General features: G+C 38.5%; 1 protein-coding gene across 2 annotated transcripts in view; it reads right to left on the bottom strand.

The window, feature by feature from the left end:
- CCDC191 (coiled-coil domain containing 191) overlaps positions 1 to 22,850 on the bottom strand; it is a 94,188-nt gene that overhangs the window by 46,127 nt on the left and 25,211 nt on the right. For both annotated transcript variants that reach the window (XM_057697166.1, XM_057697165.1), the window contains exons 8-10: positions 15,328 to 15,518; positions 7,703 to 7,949; positions 311 to 756 (exon numbers count right to left, since the gene is read on the bottom strand). In XM_057697166.1, the coding sequence (XP_057553149.1) occupies positions 311 to 756; positions 7,703 to 7,949; positions 15,328 to 15,518 (884 nt within the window). The remainder of the gene's footprint in view (positions 1 to 310; positions 757 to 7,702; positions 7,950 to 15,327; positions 15,519 to 22,850) is intronic.

Genomic DNA, 22,850 nt, shown 5'->3' with positions numbered 1-22,850 from the left:
AGTTAGAGCAAGTAAGCATTTTTCTCTTTTACTAGTATAGTGACAGAGCTCCTCAGACAAAGGCATGCACAATACAAACGCTAAGTGTATAACTGGATCCTTATGGGCAGCCACTTGCCTTAAATACCTTTTGATACCTGTCACATACCAGTCACAACGGATGGGGCTTCTCTGCTTTGCGAGCGTCCAATAAAAGAAAAAGGAGCAACTGCGGAGTTTGGACACAGGGTAAAGCTCAGGAGCCTTTCAACCACAAAGGGAAAAACCCCAAATAATGAGTCCAAAGAGTGTTCCGATACAATGGACATACTTTGGAAGCACCTGGCAGGTTCCTTTCCGTTCATCTTCTCCGGGGTTTGACAGTGGGCAGCTCTGTGTGTCGGCTCTCCCTGCGACCCGCCAAGCCTCTGCCCGCCGCTGGTTTTCCTTCAGCTCCAGAATTGTTTTCTGCTGTTCCTGAAGTTTCTTCTTCTGCTTTTCAATCAGCTGTTGCTGGAAGATGTGGCGGTTGTGGAAGTGACCCATGCACATAGGTTCTGCTTTCTGGCTGCTGGTTCTGAGCTTCTCTTTGTTGCCAGGCTGTCGGGAGGGCTCAACGTCTAGGGCCTTGTGCGGTTTACTGTCAGGTGTATCCAGAGGGACATTCTGGAGGGGAGCCTGCAAGATGCTCTTTGTTGGTCTTCCTAGGTGGGGGCTGGGCATACAACCATTGCTCCCCTGGGGAGGCTCTTCCCACACAGGGGGGACGGCGGCCACCTGAGAGAGAAGCAACACGTTACAGCTCAGCTCTGCTGATGAGATCCAGCGTCACCTGGTCAGCACTGTTCTATTCAATGGCACAACTGGCCTGCACCCCAGCCAGAGCTGCCCTGTGCTCCTGGCCTGGCTATCTCAGAGGCCACCAGCCTTAGCCCTGTGAGTCACTTTTAGAATGTGCACTGCTGCTCACCACAGAAGGTGGTGGGAGAGTGGGTATAAATGTACAAACCATTGCCACAGCCAGGATATTTGTAATCAGAAAAATGTGCTCTTAGAAATACCTAATTTGTATTGTTTGTGAATTAGGCATGATTACTCCAGATACATATTCCAGGAATTTAATCTGTATGAACTGACCCTGAATTTTGCAGGAAATTGAAAGTATTGTGGCAAAGTGTATATTCTTTCTCAAGAATGTCTGAAAACTAAGGAATAACTTTGCAAATCAATAACAGCTCTTTAATAATAACAACAGCTCTTTAGTAACAGTTCTCTCACTGTCTCTCTTGCCACTAATAAATTAATCACAAGGTATTTGTCTATTTCAGGATCAAGGCCTGGATTAAAGCATACAGTCTCCAGCTATTCCCAAACAATTTATTTGTGGGAAATATTTGCAAGCCCACAATCACTGGGCAAATATCTGCATTACATAAGAATAATGCTACCTAACATTTTGTATTAGCATATGGCTTAATAGTTTTCACAGCTTCATCACGTAAATCTCATTTAACCCTGAGGCATCATACTCAATTACAAATCCTATACAGATGGGAAAAAAACAGAATTCTTAATCAGAACAATTTATCCTGGCTAAAAGGGCACAGTCAAAATGTTTCTTCTAGAATAGTTTGATTCCATGGTCTAAGGTCTGATCAGTTTTTGATTCTGTCATCTTCAGTGGTATCAGGAGAAAAATACTGTGAACTATCTTATATCTTAGAAGCTTCTAGCTCTAATAGGGCACCATACTTGGGAACTCAAAGATACTTTTCATGATGATGGAAATATTTTCCATAGACTCAGCCAAAGTGAAAGATACGATATATGGAAACTCTGAAATGTTAACTACTTTAAAAAATAGCCTATTTCAGAAATGTCAGTGGACATTTATTCATGAGAACACCTGCTTAAGCAATTTAGCCACAAGCAGGGTATGTGTTTTAGGCCCTTTTAAACTTTGTGGTAATGATACATTATTAACCCAGCAAGACTGCAAAACCCTTGACTACAGCAACAAGCTTTCTTTTGGATCTTGGTAACTTTTTAAGGTTGTAAAGAATGAAAGGAAATCTTAATGGTACAGATTGTACTTAACAGAACAGGACTGAACAGTGTGGCTCAATTAGAGAAAAATCACCTATTAGCTAACTGATAATTTCAAAAAATTTCAAGGTATAAGATATGTGTTCATGGTATATGTGTTCCTATGACTGTATAATTAATAAACATCTAACTAGAGATTTTTAATTTTCATTTGTTACACTATGCACTCTGGACAAGATCAGAATTTATCTAGTAACCTATAGAGTCTATTATAGCCTTTTATTTTCATTTGCTCTATTTTTTACAATTCTATCTTTTCTTTAAAATCTTTTGTCTTGACTTCAGAGATCTGGAGACATTTTTCTTCAGTCTAAATTATACATACATATAGTAATTTTCTGTTTTATGCAGGTAACAAAAAACTTTCTGCTGACTTTTTCCATTTGAAGATAACTGTGGAACTTTGTGAGGTGAAAGGTTCCACACAGCTATTAACATAGAAGATTCTCTTGGATCTCAATGGAAACAAGATTATCTAACTGACATAAAGGTAGATAAACTGCCTAGGGGAAGGGACCAGAACGTCCCATGAGTCCAGTAAGCATCCTCATGATCCCCCTATGCTGAGAGACGAAGCTTCAGTTAAAACCAGCCTACCTGGGCTTCCTAGGTGGCGCAGTGGTTAAGAATCTGCCTGCCAATGCAGGGGACACGGGTTCGATCCCTGCTCCTGGAAGATCCCACATGCTGTGGAGCAGCTAAGCCCGTGTGCCACAACTATTGAGCCTGCGCTTTAGAGCCTGTGAGCCACAACTATTGAGCCCATGTGCTGCAACTACTGAAGCCCATGCGCCTAGAGCCCACGCTCCACAACAAGAGAAGCCACGGCAATGAGGAGCCCGCGCACCACAATGAAGAGTAGCTCCCACTCACTGCAACTAAAGAAAACCCGCGCACAGCAAAAAAAGACCCAACACGGCCAATAAAATAAATAAATAAATAAATAAACAAATTTATAAAAAGAAAAAAAAAAAAACAGCCTACCTGCTGGCAGTAATCACAATAAAGAGCAAGGCTGGGAATCATCCAGTGTTCAATTTAACTTCACACATTTGAGTTAAGTATTGATACCTAACGGCATTACGTAGCAGGGTGGAGGGGGCCTGGGTGGAGGTGAGCGGGTAGAGGTCCTTTTCTGAAAATCTTTTCAAACATGCCAAATGCAATTATGAAAGAAAAACCCGATAGGACTGACTTTATAAAAACTTAATGTATACTTAGAGAATGAAATTATGGTTACAGGGAATAGGGGGGAAGGGCTGGGGGAGGTACAGACTGGGCGTTTGAGATTGACATGTACACACTGCTATATTTAAATAGATAACCAATAAGGACATACTGTATAGCACAGGGAACTCTGCTCATATTATGTAACAACCTAAATGGGAAAATAATTTGAAAAAGAATAGATACATGTATATATATATAACTGAATCACTCTGTTGTATACCTGAAACTAACAAAACACTGCTAATCAATGATACTGCAATATAAAATAAAACTTAAAGAAAATGAGTTGAATAGGTTTCCCTACATATTAATAATTGTGTACTTAGAACACAGAATTTAAAATAAATGTACAACTATGAAAAATATTTGTATTCAAATATGAGACAAATAATTAAAAACAAAACATAACTGTATATAGTACCAAGCACCATAAATAAACCAAAAAGACAAATAACAAAATGAAAAACAGTACAAAATATATAATAATAAAAACATCAATAGTCTTAAAAATATAAAGAGCTCCTACAAATAAGAAAAAGATATATATTTAAGGATAAACATGGACAAAAGGCATGATGAAACAAGTCACTATTCATCTTTCTATACCCATTTTCAGATACATATATATATACATGTAAATGGACAATATAAAAAAATGTTTAACCTCACTCGTAATAAAAAAATGCAAATGTTGAAACAATAGTAACACAAAAAATATTTCACCTGTCAACTTGGCAAAAATGATAAATATGTTATCAGGCAGGAAAACAGGCACTGCTTTGTTACAACCTTCCTGGAATGGGAATTTGGTAAAAATCTTTAAAATGTGCATTCTATTTTATGCATTTATCCTAAGTAAAGCCTTATGGATGTATGCAAAGACTTAGCTACTTGTTCACTGAAGCTTTGTTTATAATAGCAGCAAACTAGAAACAACTTAAGTGTCCAGCAACAAAGAAGGAGGTATACAGTCTGGCTTGTGGTTCATGACAGAATTTCATGTAGCCATTAAAAAAAGATGGCACAGAATGACAGTGCTTAACCAGGGGTTATTCATCAGGTTCACCTGTGGAACTTTAAAAAAAAGTATGGTGCCCATACCCAGAAACTCTGATTTAGTAGGTCCGATTCTGTGTTATACTCTCAGCTGGGAACTACTGTTGCAGAAGCAGATTTAGTGACTCAGAAAATTCTCGTTATATTGCAGAAAATAATTTTAGAAAAACAGATTACATTATCATTAAGTAGAAAAATATATTCTCACCAAAGTGAGTATAGAGGGAAAATATCTCAACTTAATATAAGCCATAGCCAATATAATACTCAATGGTGAAAAGCTGAAAGCCTTCCCAATAAATTCAGGAACAAGACAAGAATGCCCACTCTCACCACTTCTATTCAAGACAGTATTGGAAGTCCAAGTCACAACAATCAACAAGAAAGAGAAATAAAAGGTATCCAAATTGGAAGAGAAGAGGTAAAACTGTCACTATTTACAGATGACATGATTCTCTATGTAGAGAATCAGAAAGACTACAAACAAAAACTGTTACACCTAATATATAAATTCAGTAAGGGGACTTCCCTGGAGGTCCAGTGGTTAAGAATCTGCACTCCCAATGCAGGGGGCACAGGTTTGATCCCTGGTTGGGGAACTAAGATCCCACATGTCACATGATACAGCCAAAAAAAAAAAAAAAAAAAGAATTCAGTAAGGTAGGAGGACACAAGATTAACATACATAAATCTGTTGCATTTAGTTATACTAACAATGAAATATCAGAGAGAAAGCAAAAAATAAAACCCCATTTAAAATTGTATCACATTAGCACAGTATTGTAAATCAACTATATTTCAATAAAAAAATAAAAAGTAAAATTGTGTCCAAAAAAAAAAAAAAAAGCTAGGAATAAACTTAACCAAGGAAGTGGAAGACCTATACACTGATAACTACAAAACATTGATAAAGGAAACTGAAGATGATTCAAAGAAATGGAAAGATATCCCATGCCCTTGAATTGGAAGAATTAATATTATTAAAATAGCCATACTACCCAAAGCAATCTTTGGTTAAATGCAATCCCAGCTCCACAGAACTATAACAAATAATCCTAAAATTTATATGGAATCACAAAACACCCAGAATTGCCAAAGCAGTCCTGAGGAAAAAGAACAAAGCTGGAGGCATAACCCTCCCAGACTTCAGACAATACTACAAAGCTACAGTAATCAAAATAGCATGGTACTGGCACAAAAAGAGACATACAGATCAGTGGAACAGAATAGAGAGCCCAGAAATAAACCCACACACCTACAGTCAATTAACCTATGACAAAAGAGGCAAGAATATACAATGGATAAAAAAGTCTCTTCAGCAAGTGGTGTTGGGAAAGCTGGACAGCCTCATGTAAATCAATGAAATTAGAACACTCCTTCACACCATATACTAAAATAAACTCAAAATGGTTTAAAGACCTAAATATAAGACATGATATCATAAAACTCCTAGAAGAGAGCATAGGCAAAACATTCTTAGACATAAATCATAGCAATATTATCTTAGATCAGACTCCCAAAGCAAAAGAAATAAAAGCAAAAATAAACCTAACGAAACTAAAAAGCTTTTGCACAGCAAAGGAAACTCAACAAAATGAAAACACCCACTGAATGGGAGAAAATATCTGCAAACAATGCAACCAACAAGGGGTTAATATCCAAAATACAGAACAGTGCATACACCTCAATATCAAAAAAGAAAACAACCCAATAAAAAAAATGGGTAGGAGGCCTAAATAGACATTTTTCCAAAGAAGATATACAGATGGCCAACTGGCACATGAGAAGATGCTCAACATCACTAATTATTAGAGAAACACAAATCAAAACCACAATGAGGTATCACCTCACACTGGTCGGTGTGGCTATCATCAAAAAGTCCACAAATAATAAATGCTGGAGATGGTGTGAAGAAAGGGAATCCTCGTACACTGTTGGTAGAAACAAATTGGTGCAGCCACTCTGGAAAACGGTACGGAGGCTCCTTAAAAAACTAAAAATACAGTAACCATATGGATCCAGCAATCCCACTCCTGGGAATATATCCAAAAAAAAAAAGAAAACTGTAATTCGAAAACATACATGCACCTCAATGTTCATAACAGCACTATTTGCAGTAGCCAAGACATGGAAACAACCCAAGTGCCTATCAACAGACGACTGGGTTAAGAAGATGTGGTGTGTGTGTATATATATACAGTGGACTATTACTCAGCCACACAAAAGAATGAAATATTGCCATATGCAGCAACATGGATGGACCTAGCTAATATCATACTAACTGAAGTAAGTCAGACAGAGAAAGACAAATATTATGTGATATCAATTATGTGCAGAATATAAAAAATAATACAAATAAATGTATATACAAAACAAACAGATTCACAGACATAGAAAATAAACTTACGGTTACCAAAGGGGAAAGGGAAGGGAGAGAGATAAATTAGGAGTATGGAACTAATGGATACAAATCACTATATATAAAACAGATATGCCAGAAGGATTTACTGTATAGCACAGAGAACCATATGCAGTATCTTGTAATAACCTATCATGGAGAATAATCTGAAAAAAATATATATATAACTGAAATCAGTTGTGCTGTATACCTGAAACTAACATAATATTGGAAATCAACTATACTTCAATTTAAAAAAAGGAAGAAAAATACATGGCCTTCCTTTTCCTGTACTATGGCAGATTAGATATCCTCAGTGACTTGACTGAAGAAAATTTAAAAGCTAAATACAACATTAAAGAGAAAATTCTGCACATGCCTGAATAGAGAAAAGACCAGATGGCTATACTTCAACATGTTATTGGTGGTTATCTCTAAATGATGGAATTATTGCCTATTTTTCTTTTCTCCTCTGTCATTTTCTCCTGCCAAACTGCTTCAATTAATACATATGATTCTTCTTCTTAGGCAAATAAAAACTTAAACATTCCCCTCTTATAAGTCACAAGCTCATTAGGAAGGAAACACCTGACAATCAAATAAGAGGTGTAAATAAGAGTTGTAAACAATGCTTTACATATCTCTTCCTGAAGGAATCTTTCACTTAGTTGTTTTAAATTCCCTGTCTATATTATGTCTCTACCAAGTTTCAACTATACCAAAGTTTATATGTGATTATAAAAGAAGATTCAGTTCAAGAAAATCAACACTGACTGAAAGGTAACCTTTAGGCACTGCAGCAGCTCTCATCTTTTAGATAGCCAAGGCCAGGCAATCTGACAACAGCTAACATAACCCAGGCTATACAAGTACAAAGCTCAAATCCTGCTTATTTAATAGGCAGGAAGACTAAACAAAGGAAAAGCAACTTACCTCTCCACTTCTAGGTGGATCCTGCATGGCTGTTGCCTCCTCAAGTAGACTGATGCTTGATGAAACCTTTGCACTGAGTTTCCCTAGTGATGCCGCCTTCAGCAGCTCATTCATTTTCTTCCTAGTTTCCTCCTTTGTTACGGCCAGCTCTCTCTTCAGGATCTCTGCACGATGCCAATGCAGCCATTCTGTAAAATGGTGTCGGAGAACTTGTTTCCGGTTATACTCAGTGGCCAGTTGTTGTTTTCTAAGCAACAAAGCAGTTCCGTTAAAAAAAAAAAGAAGCCATTTACTGCTTTTTAGTTGATAATATAAATGAAATACAAGTCCAAAGGAGTCCCAGAAATGCTCCATCTTAGCTCCAGCTGATTCTTTTATTTAAGCTCAAAGGAATCGTTTTATAAAATTCCCCAGGGCAAAGGGTCTGCTCAGAGAAGGCACTGGAACCTCAAGGCATTGCCTCAGAAGAAAGGTGACTGTTCTGTTCTATCACATCACAAAGGCATATTAAATTTTTTGATTACCATAAAATAGTTTCTGAGAACTTCTGGAGGGGAAGGAGCAGAAAGGATAGGTATTCAGATTACTGCTTTTAAAAAATATGAATGCATGAGGGAGATATTCAGCTATACTTGCAAATCTAAGGAGGACAGAGGTTTGGGAGAAAGAGAAAGGAATGAAACTTCACAAGTGAATTGTCAATAATTAAATAGAAGACTTATAAAAATCAACATGAAATTATGAGGGTGGACCTTGTGAAAGAAGGACTTGATCAGGAAAAGAATCTCTAAGGAGAAGGACTCATTTACCAAAGGCATAAACTGAATGAATGAAAGACTGCCTTGTGAAGACATTTGTTAAACACTAGAAATGTGTGAAGGGCACATGCAAGGCACTTGCTCTCTTAGAACTCACTCACAGCCTAGTAGGGGGTCTGGTTCACACTCTTCCTAAGGAGGAGCTCCTTTTTTTTTTTTTAATAAATTTATTTATTTTATTGGCTGTGTTGGGTCTTTTTTGCTGTGCGCAGGCTTCCTTTAGTTGCAGTGAGTGGGGGGCTACTCTTCCTTGTGGTGCGTGGGCTCCTCATTGCCGTGGCATCTCTTGTTGCAGAGCACGGGCTCTAGGTGCATGGGCTTCAGTAGTTGCAGCACATGGGCTCAATAGTTGTGGCTCACGGGCTCTAAAGCACAGGCTCAATAGTTGTGGCACATGGGCTTAGTTGCTCTGTGGCATGTGGGATCTTCCTGGAGCAAGGCTCGAACTCGTGTCTTCTGCATTGGCAGGCAGATTCTTAACCACTGTGCCACCTAGGAAGCCCGGAGGAGCAACTTTTGATTCCTGGAAATGTTAGATTCCTTCATGATGTTAGGGGACATGACTGAGTAGAGTTGGGAACTGCCAGCTATATTCCCCCCCCAAAGGGACTCTCCATTACGAGACGTGTTTGTGGCAGCCAGTTGAGAATTCAAGCATCGAGGTCTCTGAGATCCTTCTATAAGTGGATGATTATTGTCTCCAAAGAAGAAGCGAGCCGTAGAGCTTGGAACTTATGTCGCAACAGGGGTCAACTGTGAGGTTTAAAATCTAAGATGGCTTAGATACCTACTTGATTTTTACCCTGTAAAGATGCCTGGAATAAGTTCTCTACCACACTATTTGCATATTCATTTCTGTTAAACATACATAACGTTTAACCCTCCTTATGAACTTTTTGGGGTCGTATCAAAAAAAAATCATAACGTTTTAAGCAATGAGTCAGAAGAACATTTCTAGAGCTCTTAAATGCTTAAGTGACTTTTAAACCGTTTCTGACTGCCACCTACACTAAGAGAAGAGTGCTACACTATGACTTCAGTATAAGTTTGTGTGTCTATGAAACAAAAGTATATATAATTGAAACAAAAGTTTCACCAATTATATTCACCCTTACTACCAGAGATGTACTCCAATGTTTCTTTTCTAATCTATTCTATTAAAAAAAAATACACCTTATCTTGAGTTAAAACCTTAGTTTGAAAGACTACTCAAGAGTCACAGAATTTAACGTATGTCAGAGGAGCTGGGTGAGACAACCAATTAGTAAGAGTAGTGTTGAATGAAATAACAGAATTCAGGATAAATGCTAACAGCAATTCTGCCAAGAACAATATATAATTGCTTCTTTCTAATGCAATGACAGATAATAAATACTTGGTGATTGACTGATGGTTTTTATAATAAAAATACAATATAGGTGGTAATAAACATTTATGTATAATATTTTACTTAGATGGAAAAAAAGAAAGTATCTGAGACTGAATAACCTTGAAATAAAAATTTTAGAAGAATTAAGAATAATAAATCAGGTGGAAATTCAGGTAAGAACAAAGCTCCAAAAATATCAATGTCTGAATAGTGAAACAAACAAAACACTCTATGGCATTTTACTCAAGTAAGTGGAAATCGTAAATTTCCACAGCCCAGAAGATGTATGTTGCTCTGTCTGATTAATGTAAAATTTGATTTACATCAATCTGCTCAGGAAGGGGGAGTGTGAAATGTACCTGATGTGTTAATTTCATGTTTTTACAGCATAAGCAGCCAAAAGCCACACTGGAGTTTTGACTGTCAAGGAGAGGGTTATTTGGACAGAATGAAAAGGCAAAGAGAAAAATATTTCTGTAAATATAACAAAACGATTAAACATTAAAAAAAAAGGTTGGTTAAAAAATGCATGTTCATTACTGTGTTTACAGCCCTCTCTATCATGATTATGCAGGGGATTTGAAGATGTACTTAAGATTTCTATGTTCGTGGGAACAGAAGCTAGGGATCTAGAGACAAGACTGGTTCTACTCTTGCTCCCTTGAGGTTCCCTTCAGCAGAGTGACAATACTGCAGATGATTCCATTTCTATATTTTTTAAATGCTGACACTAAAAACTCAAATATTTCTGAAAGTGAAAAATCACTTAAATTTCTTAAAAGCTCAGTCAGATGTGATTTACTTGGGTATGCTAACCCAAAGAAATGGTTCCACAGTTACCAGATAATCATAAAATGAAGGACAGAGTTCCTTTATGGAAAACATCCTATCCCAATATGTTTCCAGGCTGAAATCAGGGAATTTCTGGCAGAGGATACAAACTGATCATTGCAATTATATAACTGCATGCAGAGAAAGACTGTCTCTAAAGAACTAAGAATCTAAGATATAAAGGTTTAAATAGGAATTTAAACATGAACCAGGCTACTTAGAATCAATACCTCAAATGATACTTAGTTATTGATGCACATTCTAAGACAAGGTAGTCTGAAGAACACTAACTAGATATGGGACACTGGACAAGCAACTGAAAGTATCTAAGATTCCTCCTCAAAAATGGTGTCACTCTAACAACAACAACAAGCCCTATACAGCCTATCCTATAGGATTTTGTTTTTAAAGATGTAATTAAATTTTAAAAAGAACCTGAAAATATAGAACAAATTCACGTGTAAGGTAAGAACACTATCTTAGGACAAGACTACTAGATATCTAAAAAGTATCTTGAATTTTTTAAAGGGAAATGAGAAATGATAAATAAATAACCATGTACTGGTGATCTGACTGGGTGCTGAAATCTGATGCAGAACATAAAAATAGCAATGATGCAAACAGCTGCATTTGAGATGGGCAGGTTCAGCAGGAATAGGAATACATAAGGTAATGCATTCAGAAAGGCACCAGGTAGCCCCCCAGGGAAGCCATGGAGGATAACACCATTCTGTTTTAAAGAGTATTAAAGTGAGCCCGCCAAAGCAAGTCTGGTCCTCCTGCCTCTCTGGCAGACATACCAGGAGCTTTATCAGCTTCAGATGCCATGCCATTTCTAGCCTCTCAACTGGATACCCAGGTGAACACGGAGGGTAGGGCAATGTACAATGATTAACAGAGGTGCTCTGTAAATGACTGCCCTAAAGCACGCTGGAATCGGGAGTGCCGGGAATGGGGAATATCTGCCACTCTCTTTTCAGTTCAGTCTCCCCACCCCTAGGCTAGCCTGGCGGGTTCACCCCAGCCTGTTCCCACACAAGCTGCATATGTGCTGGTTTACCAGTTTTCCCCTAAACTGAAAAATGCTCTCTTCTACTTAGCCATGATCTGTCTCTCTCAGAAGATGGGACCCAAGAGTTCCTATTTTTAAAAAACTGCTTGGGGGACTGTAATGCATGATAGCCGAGTCTATGTCACTCCTAAGATTTTATATTACTGTGCCTTCTGTTGCAATTATTTTTAGTATTTGGGTAAATTTTTAAGCTCTTCACTTAGACTGAAAACTCCTAGAAGGCAAGAATGTCTAACACTTTTTTTAGTTCCCCTGCTGGTACTTAAGAAAGAGTCTAGGGACTTCCCTGGCAGTCCAGTGGTTAAGACTCCACGCTCCCAGTGCAGGGGACAGGGGTTCGATCCCTGGTCGGGAAACTAAGATCATCCCCCATGGCATGGCCAAAAAAAGTCTAGTACACAGTAAGCATCAGTAAAACTGACTGACAATATATGCTATCAAACAGAATAAATGAATGAGTGAATGAATGAATGCCATGGTTTGATGGATGTCAAAGGGCCAGTTTTTCTACTGGCCTGTCACTGTACCCTCAAATCCCCATCACTTACATTTGGGGCACTGTTTCTAGACAATGCCTATTAAAGTATGTTTCCTGGGAGAAATAATATCAATTGAGGAGTACAGAGACAGAGCGTGAGGGGACAGAGGGAAGAGATAAAAGCCTATTCCAAGAAAGGCTCAAAGTACTTGGCACTGAGTACCAAGGCTCAGGAAGGGTGGGTAGAGGATGTTGAAAACAAACCCTGCTTCTTCCCAGTTTGTCTAGGGCTGGCTATAAATTGAGAGAAGATGGGAGAGAGGAGGAATGGAAGATCTGGAGCCAAGTTTCAAAAGTGAATATGCTGAAGACATTAAAAATACAGTTCAAATTCCAATACCACCAGGTCCAAGGGTCTAACTTAGCGTGTGTACCAGAATTTTGTTGTACTGCCTGAGTGACTGAATCCTTAGTTAGAGTTTGGGAATATTTGTTAATGTTGCAATTGTATTACAATATTGTATTGAAACTTTATTATATACCATTACCATAACTACTTTTAAAATTAAAGAAATGGACAAAAATTTCTATTGGCAAAAGCAAGGTGCCTTTTTTAGAAGAAATGCATGGATGACCTTGGAGTGGAGTAAGACTCTGCGCACAGGCTCAGTAAGAAAATATGGTGGCTAAATCATGAATGAGAGGAAGAGAGGGATCTGTTGTTGCTCCAGAGAGAAAATGGGAAGGACGAAAGGGAAAGAAGGCAAAGAAGAAGCCCAAAAGGCTGGGCCCTGCATGGCCAGTAAGAGGAAAGTCCAAGTGGCAAAAACAAATGTGGATTCAAGAGCTGGAGGCTAAGGACACAGCTGACATCTGAGAAAAAGACACAGCAAATGATTTCCTTCCATGTCCAGGTGGATGGGCCAAAGAACCACCTATGTCTTGTCAATCTGGTAAGAGCTTAGTTGCTACAAGGAGTCATCCATTTACAATAAATGCTCTCTATCCCTCGATCTGTTTAAAAAAAATGCCTGAAAATGTTAGGGAGTTAAACTGCAGGAGAGGAAGCAACTGAGCTCTTCATTCACCCACTAACTCACCTATTGTTCAACAATTACGTATTTGGTGTCCACAGAGGGACTGGGAGAGACTCCGACGAACACGGTAAAGAGGGTCCTGGCTCTCCTGACACCCCCAATCCCACTGTCATTTCTTGGTTTCTGCTTGTATTGAGAGTAGCTACCTTTGAGCTTTTTTTTCCACTTCTATTATCCCAACCTTCTTTGGACAAAATCACCTAACAATTTCCTAAAACAATCTCTAGAACAAAGAACAACAGGCAGAGAGTCAGGGATTTGTAGGAAAGCAGCATGAAAGATAGTTTGTATCTTATAGCTCCTTTCTTATATGTTTCTAGCATGACTTGGTACTTGTTAACTACTGCTCTTGTTTTACATCTACAGTCATCTAAAGTCAACTGCAATATAAGTGAAAAACATGACTGTCTTAGGGAGCCATCATCTAGATGCTATTTAACTAGGAGCAGGGTGGTATAGGAGAAAGCATCTGACAGCACCAAAAGGACCAGGCTCTAGTCCTGGACTGGCTACTTGTAACTTTATGACCTTGAGACAGTTGTTTATCCTTTCTGTGCCTTACTTTTATCACCTGTAAAATGAAGGGCTGGATCAGATGCTCCTTGAGGTGCTTTCCTACTTTAAGAATTTTCTGCTCTAAAAGTGTATAGTAAAAAAAATTATTATAAGTTAAATATTTTCTAACTCTGACAGTTAAAAAAATGTAGTACCCATTCTGAGCATTTAAAAATAGACACTTGAAAATAATTCACAGATACGAGACAAGAAGTTCTAAGAGGATCTTTAAAAAAAATTGGCACATAATGCTATTATGAAATCCCCATTTAGTGCTTTTACATTTAAACAGTTTAATTGGAATGGAATCTCAAGTTCTTCAGATTTTTCTTCTACAAGTTTCTTCTGGCATGTAAATTTCACAGACCACTTTTACCTTTAACAGTTTAGTTTCCACTCCCTCCATGCCCTCACTCGTGATGCTTCCCCATTCCAAAAGCCCCAATTTCTCTTCTTTATCCAACAAATCCAGCTTTGAGTAAGCTATCATCCCAATTCCTTACATCAATCACTAAGTCCTGAAAATTTAGAAATAAATGATGAAAGAGCTTTTTATTCCCCCCCGAAGAGTCCTATGTATCCTCCCCAGGGCCCGATGTTGTCACAGGGATGCACAACTCCAGGGGGCGCCATTCCCTTCTACATGGCAATGCTTTCACGTACCATTCATCCAATTTTTCACCCAGAATGAATAACAGAGTTTCTGGTAGAGAAGTAATTAAACATAAGACTGTGAACTGCTCCCTCCAGGTCCCCCCATCAATAAACAAATGGCTCCTTCTACATCCATGATTTTGGTTCAAGAATATTAAGCTGAACTTGGAAATGAAAAGAAAATGTATTTAATTTTAAGATGATGGAACAAAGAAAGTTTCATCTGAAGACAAATTCTTGTGTCATTCACAAGCCTAAGGGGGAGCTGATATAAAGGTGTCAAAAACCTCTAAATAAGGTGTGGGGAGTGGGAGAAATCACTCTTGCCAGGTCTGCCTTCCCAGATGGATGTTCCCTGTGTCCCTAATTAGCATTCAATGTGCAGATAGTGATTTCTATCAATGAGAATTACTAGCACATAAGCCAAATTCTGTCTTCTAAATTGTAAGATGGTCCAGGGTGCAATGCTACTACATCAAAGGACAGGAGAAAAAGCATAACAATAGCTTCCTTTAAAAAAGGAAAGCATGTACATTGGTATATTTTAACCAAACTGTTTCTTGCTTATAATTTTCAGTTAAAATTTTCTAGTTTGGGATGTAACGGAGAAAAACAGTGATCATCATATTTTATAAGCAGATGAGATGATTCCAATGAACAGCATTTTTAGAGCCTATTTCTGGATTCTTCAGGAGGAAAGATGTCCTACATAAATGTACTAGAAGGGTTTTCATTGTGTAAATAATAGTACCTGTTTTCTTCCCTAAGGTCATTTTCCAGGGCTTGAGTCTCCCGCCCCAACTTCTGGGACCTTGTGTAGTCTCTCCAGGCCCGCAGGACCTTCAGCTGCAACTTCCAGTCGGACAGTGTCCCAGCTTTGCCCAGCTTAATCCGATGGTCAAGAATCAGCTTGTGCCAGGCGGAGAAATAACGCTTCTGACACTGCAATGGAAACATTGGAAAATCAGTGCTAGGATTTCTAATACCTGCTAGTGAGAATGCTCTCCTCAGATTTCTCCCTCACACTTTTTCTAGCAAATCTAGGAACTGTTGTCTTGATGGAAGGTGGACAGACAGTTGCTTTATGCTCATAATGACAAGAAATATTCAGCTCATACAACTAAGGCGCTATCAGCCTCATGACTTAAACTAAAATATTTCATTCTCATTGTAAGGCACCAGTCCTGTGTAAAGCTGGAGTAACTGTCACAACTAAGATCTAAGTTAAGGGGCTTGTTTGAGAGACTTGAATGGCCTGCTTCCAAAAGATCTCCCCTGCCAGGCTGTCTTGGAGTTTAAAATACCAACCATTAAAACCACTGATGTCCTGCATAAATGAACATGGAAGATCCCATAGGAAGGAATGGGGTCTCTGGTCCCTGGGAACAAGACAGCTAAAAACAGCTTCAGCTGGGCTACCACTGACCATGTGAGGGCTTTGGTGAGCACTCCTAGAGAAGCTAGATACTCAGGCTGCCTGCGTTCTTCCACTATATGTATCTGACAACAAATCAGACAAGGTCTAGTTGACCCTAAGCATGTCCCCAGAGAAGTACTTATGGTTCTAGGCTAAGAAAACCTCTGCGATCTAGATCTTGCCTACATCTTCTATCTTCACAGCAAACTTTATGCTCCTACTACAATACATCAGATTACTTTCAGCTCTTGGCCTTACACCAACCACACTGGTTCACACTTTCCTATCTATGGTCATAGTAATTTCTCTGTCCTTTTCTGCCCTCTCTTTGCCTATTTCAAGAGTCACCTCTCTCAGGAAGCCCTCCTGTTACCAGTTATTCTCCCCACATGTAAGTGCCCTTCCATTGTATTCCCAGAGCAATATGTGCTTTCTTTAGTCAGAACAGCCATCTCACTGTATTATAATCACCTGTTACCAGTTTTCACAAGACTGTAAGCCTCCAGAGGAGGGACTGGCAGACCTGAGAGTGTACCACGTGTGGGGAGCACCAAAACAGAAAGTAACCTCACAGAAAGTGACTCCGTGGGAGGTACAGGAGATGCCTGCTGACCAGCTTCCAGAACTTGGTAGCCATACAAGGGTCAGCCCTATTTATTGCTTCTTTCTCTTTAGAAATAATCTTTCACTATTTGAATTTGGGAATTCTGAACAAAATTGTTTAAGATATAATCTCTATTTTTGAGAGGTTATAGGGAGAGAGAATATATAAATTAAAAGACCAATAACATAAGAGAACATAGGCCAGAATTCTTAGAAATAGCCCATTTGGCCTGAAATATTTGCTACAAAAGAAACCAATTATATTCCCATTCAGACAAACTACAAAATCTTCTTTATTATAATTTTCCATTAGGAGAAACCATGGCAGTCTTTAAAAAGCCCTTGTTCCCTCTTCATTATGTCAAATGAGGGCACATTTTCTAGACCTTCACCTTAGATCCCATGGAAGAAAAGAAGGAAAGGAGGGAGAGAGCGAGAGAACAGGGAGGAAGGGAGGAATGGATGAAGGGAAATTTGCTGAATATAAGACATGCCTTCAGTCATAACAAGAGAAAGATACACATTTTTATTTTTTTTGCATTTTTATTTGCTTACTTATCTATCCCACAAAATACAGCATGAAAAAAGTGTTAACTTGTGCACCATAGTCAAAATATCTTATATCTATTTACCAGATTCATGTAAGAGAGTCTTTTTAAAAGACTTGATGAAATATTCTATGTATAGGTAGCTATCTCTAATTTTAACTCCTGGAATATTTCTAATGATGAAATAATACAAACATAATCCACCTTGACAATAATAGCACTATAAATAGTGTCCTTGGATTTCCACACTTTTTCCCTTTGTAAAGTTCAAAGTATTTCACATGTACTACTTTATTAACTCGTAGACCATCATTACAAAATAGAGACTGAAGATATTATTATGATTTACCATACCAAGCCAAACTTCAAATAGAGAAGGGATAATGACTATATTCACAAAGCCAAGAGTTAGTGGTGTACCTAAGGCTAAAACTGAAACATTCAGGCATCCTGATGACCCTAATCTAGCAGGCAAAAAGTCTCTTTTAAAGAGGAAGAACAAATTATTTGCTTCTTTCATACTGAAAGAGAAAGAACTTGACACATAACTTACTGCAGTGGAAAAGCCCTGCTGGAAAATATCTGAATTTAAGAAGGGGAAGCTTTGAGTCTGTAAGTGCCGTAGTCAATATATTTCTTTAAAAATACTTAGACATTGAGAGCAAAATGATCAGTTTTGAATGTCTATAATTCAGTTTCACTACACAGAAGTTAACAGCAGCAAGGTGACATACTCACACAGTAACTGCTTTCTTGAAATCAATTTGCCATTGGTTTTTTTTTTTCCTGTCTACTCAAAATAGCAATCCCATTTAAATTTAAATTAAAAAAAAAAAAGTATGAATCAAGAATGAATCAAGAATAGCCACTTAGTTATTCTTGATTCACAGCAAATATTACTGAGGCAAACAGGAGTCCCATAAATGTGCTTGGAGGAAAATACTTGGGAAAGGAAAACAATCTTGGTCCTGTCTTCTCTGGGAGAAGATGCCAGCACTCCACTCTTAATGAGAAGGGACAAGAAGTGGCGTATGTCCACAGTCACCATCTATTCATATTTTCTATTTTCCTTCCCCAACTGGCGTCCCTGTAGCACTCAGGCCTGCTTCTCCTCTTCAGCTCTACACTCTGGAACTAGAGCAGTGCTCCATCCCTTTACTCTCTGAAACGAGAACTATTACTTAAAACCACAACTGGTTGGAAAAGGAACACATTCTGCTTAAGCCAGAGAACTTAATGTTTGAACTAGATGGACAGAACTTAATGTTTGAACTAGATGAACCAGTCTGACCTCCCTCCATTTCTTACCTAGTTCATTTATTTCTGCACCATGTTTTTATTTCTGAAAGATTCTCAAATATAGTGATGTGTTCTTTTATTAACTTCTACCATCTCTTTACTATAGTTGTGATAATTAAGGCTTGTTACAGGTAAATAACGTACTGAAAATCACTGTGGGCAGAACTGCTCTTACCTACATATCTACAATAATTTTTAAAATAAAATACTACAAAGTGAAATTCAGAAAGTTTTTAAGTGAAATGCTTTTCTCCTTTCAAAATCTTCCATAAGACATCATTTGGTCATTAAGGATTCCACTCAAGAGAAGAAATGACAGCTCACCCTACTAAATTTATTACCTGCACTGGAGTTGCGCTCCTTTTGTTGGCAAGAAAAGCTCTTCCCTGAAGTGTAATCACACTGCTGTCACTGGGAATGATTGACGTTAGGTGGAACAGCAATTTGCTATCTAATCTTCATTGTAATTCTAACCCTGTCACTAGAGATGCTTGTTCTGATTAATGAAGTGGGTAACTCATCAAAATTCCTCAGCTATTTCCCTTTTGTCAGAAAGCTCAGTGATAATTGCATCAAAATTCTCAGTCATGGAAAAATAAACAATGAATTGTAAAGAGGACAAAAAAAATGTCAACAAGTTTACAATTTATTTTTGCCAAATGGAACTAACTGTGGTGCAACTAGTGGTCTAGGGGAGTGGGCCAAGGACTGAAGGTTAGAAATAAAGGGCCCAGCTAACTCCTGGCTGCTCCCAGACCCAAAGGAACAGACAGATGCCCTAATATTACACATGAAAGCAATTCTCCACTTCTTCTTTCCTTTTGGGGGGCCACTATAGCTAGGCAGAAGACCCCACAGACACTAAGAAGTGTTTGAGGGGTGGAGTTGGAGGATCTTGTTCATGACAAAATGAATGCCCCTGGGAAGCAGCAGCACTGAAAAGCAGTCCCCGATATCCCATCCTACTCCTGATTTTCATAATTTTGCCCAAAAGAAAAGAAATCATTGTGCCCCCTACCCCCAACCATATACACTCTTATAACTATTACACATAAATACATTAGGGAAAATACATTCAGTTTTCAGCACATGGTGCCAAGACCTGGACTTGCTGTTGGGTTCCATGGAAAAGCCTAAACTTTGACAACCACTAACACTGGCTACAGACAAAAAGCTACTTTTGTTCTATACTGGAATCTGTGATGTGCATTTTACTTTTGTATTTAATCTTTTCCCCTTCATTTCTTAAACTTAAAAAAAAATCGAAGCTGAGACGAAGTGAGAGAGTAGCACAGACATATATATGCTACCAACTGTAAAATAGATAGCCACAGACATATATATACTACCAACTGTAAAATAGATAGCCAGTGGGAAGTTGTTGTATAACAGAGGGAGTTCAACTCGAGGATGGAAGATGCCTTAGAGGAGTGGGACGGGGAGGGTGGGGGGGAGTCGAGGGAGGGAGGGAATACAGGGATATGTGTATAAAAACAGATGATTGAACTTGGTGTACCCCAATAATAAATAAATAAATAAATAAATTAATTAATTAATTAAAAAGAAAAAAAATAAAAACTTAGTCAACTTCAATGAAATGTTTATATTTCTTGAAACACACAGCTCACCAGAATTTAAAAAAAAAGAGAAAAAAAATCCCACTTTATTACAGAAATTTAATAAACATACCCAAAAGCAGAATAGAAGAATAAACCCCTCACTCAGCTTCAAAAACTTATCAGCATTATGCTAATCTTGTTTCATTTCTCCTCCACTCACTTTTCTTTCCTGGAGTATTTAAAAATAAATTCCAGACATCAGACATTGTATCATTTCACCCATGAATGCATCAATATGTATTACTAACAAAAGGACATTTTGTAAATTCTTCTTAATTCTGCTGAGAAGTTTCAATCAATAATATTGCTATAATTATCTAATTCTGTTTCACGCAGAAGTAGCAGAATTTCAGGAAGCAATTGTTTCGTCTCATCATATTAAATTCTTAACCCATAAAATGCTCTAGGATCTTTTAAAGAAGAATGACCACAATACAGCCTATAACCTGACTCTTCACTAGGATAGGGCTCCATCCCCAGCAAAGCCTGGACTAACTTTCATGACCTCATGTCTTTAGGGAAGGCAGAACCACCGCTCCCCATCACCTTCTCTTTCATCTTTCTTTCCCTCTAAACCTTCTTCCTCCCTCTACCAATCTCCACTCCCTGCCCATTCTCCCCACTCCCAGCCCCTCCCCCCCACTATGCCAAAAGTACAGCTTACCTCAGAATATATTAAACAAATGCTGGATTCAACTCTAGGGTCCTCTGACAGTAAGACAAATGATGTGATCTCATTTGTTCCTCACCCATATGGTTCTTAAAATCCTTATAAATAGTCACCTGAAATGTCTAGTGTTTAGGGGAAAAGATACTCTGCTCTGTATAATTTTAGAGAATGGGTTTCATTTATGCCAAAGACTCTTTTCTTAACTTTTTAAAAGCAGAATTTAATCAGTACTGTTTTCAAAAGACAAAAATATATGTGTGTGAATATATATATATATATATATATATATATATATATGATCCTTTTGAATTAGAACCTCTGAGATCAAAATGGCATTTTGAAAAGCAAAGCACCATTGCAACATTTTGGTAAACTGGCTCTCACTGCCCCTTCTGTCAGAAGGGGAAGCCCGGCTTACTCACGGGGTGACAGTAAGGAAGAGTATAATCACAAACCAGACAGCTTCCTTACCAACACCAGCACAATTTTATTTGGAAATTTTCCATAGAGTGGTTCTATGGTTGCATGAAGTAATACATAAAAATGCTTCAAAGCTCTCCTAAAACGCACACCACACACTGTCCTTGGCAATACGTTCAGAGGGGAGAGTTACATGAATCCCTATATTCTTCATGTGTGCGCCCAACACTGCTCTTACTCTGCAGTTTTATTTGCGAAGAGGTTTTTCCTTCACTTCCCTCCCCAAACATAAGACAGCGCTGCTGAGAGGACAGCAGCAACTGCTAAGTTTCAGCTCAGAAATGGCTGTGTTTCAGTGCTATGTAGGCAGTCCTGCTAAAACTAAGATCTTTGGGAAGGAATCATGCTGTATAAATGAGGTTCTTAACTACAGTTTTCATCACCTTGCAAGGAAAAAAAAAACATGCAGGTTTCCCTGCCATGGATTCCCGCATTCGCTAGGTTTAGTTTTGGGCGGTCTTCTGGAAGGCACTGTGCCACAAGCATAACATCAACAACGCCTCCTTTGGGTCACTATTATCTTATCCTCTAACAGAGATACCTGAACAAGCAAACCAAAACCTTCCCCTCTAGAATTAAGATTTGTTAGTGTCAACCCATCTTTCTTTGTTTTCTTCAACTTTCACAAGCAGGAAAGATCATAGATTTTTTTTTTTATCTGAAGAAAACATAAAATATATTGCAGAATAGGGTGAGAATTAAGAAGACTACTTTCCAAACAGTATAAGAATTTCATACTTAATCCCTTGTTGTTTCTGCTAATTAGCAATGACATGTGCATTGCTGAATCTCCCCAAGAGAGTTCACTGCAAGATCAAAGAGAAAGTAGGATAGGATGGAAGTAGAAAGTTTCTATATAAAAACAAGTGCTTTTGACAAAATAAAGAGACCTGGCAATAAAGTGAGTGGGAAAGAGCATGAACAGTGCTGCACCTAAACCCGTGCTTTGGGGAGAGAGCCTGATCTGTTTCTCTCAGAAAGTCTCCTATTAAACAGCGTGGCCCAAATGTGACGTTAAGAAATTGTTTGGGGGAACGAATAGAAGCCAGCGTCAAAGCACAAAGAACACAGGAACTAAAAGGGCCTGAACTACAGCAACCCTTAGAAACAGAGTCTTTGAAGTCTTCCTGCAAATTATATAGCTGGCTATTGGGTTTGTGCCAGTGAACCATTCTGAGGGTGCTGGCAAGAGGTTCCTGCTATCTAACTGCTCACTGCAGGCCAGGTAGGCATTTCCCCCCTTTTTATCCTGTGGTCATATTTAAGCTGCTGAGTATCCAACTTTCATTAGCCAAGGGCAGCTGCAGGCTCCTTCAGAGCCGGGTTAGGAATGTGGACTGGGACCAACGTCATGAGCCCAGAGGCCCTGCTACGCGGGCAGCGCTACCAGAGGACATCCTGTCTCCGGCCGAGTCTGTGGAAAAGCCTGGGGAGTCTCACACGTGGATTTTCCCCCATGTCTCGGTTATACCCACATACACTGGGGAAACTGAAATTAGAGGTTCACTAACAATAGCATGATCACATGCAAGGGGGAGGGGAAGGGGAAGAAAAGAACCCATGTAAGTAACTCTGGCAAACAGTTTTGGCGGAATAAGGCTGAAAACAAAAATAGCTCTACAAATATTACACTGTAGC

Source organism: Hippopotamus amphibius, chromosome 10, assembly GCF_030028045.1.
Source record: "Hippopotamus amphibius kiboko isolate mHipAmp2 chromosome 10, mHipAmp2.hap2, whole genome shotgun sequence".
NCBI lineage: Eukaryota > Metazoa > Chordata > Mammalia > Artiodactyla > Hippopotamidae > Hippopotamus > Hippopotamus amphibius.
Note: the sequence above shows the minus strand (reverse complement) of the source record. Positions and strands in the feature narration are given on the sequence as shown.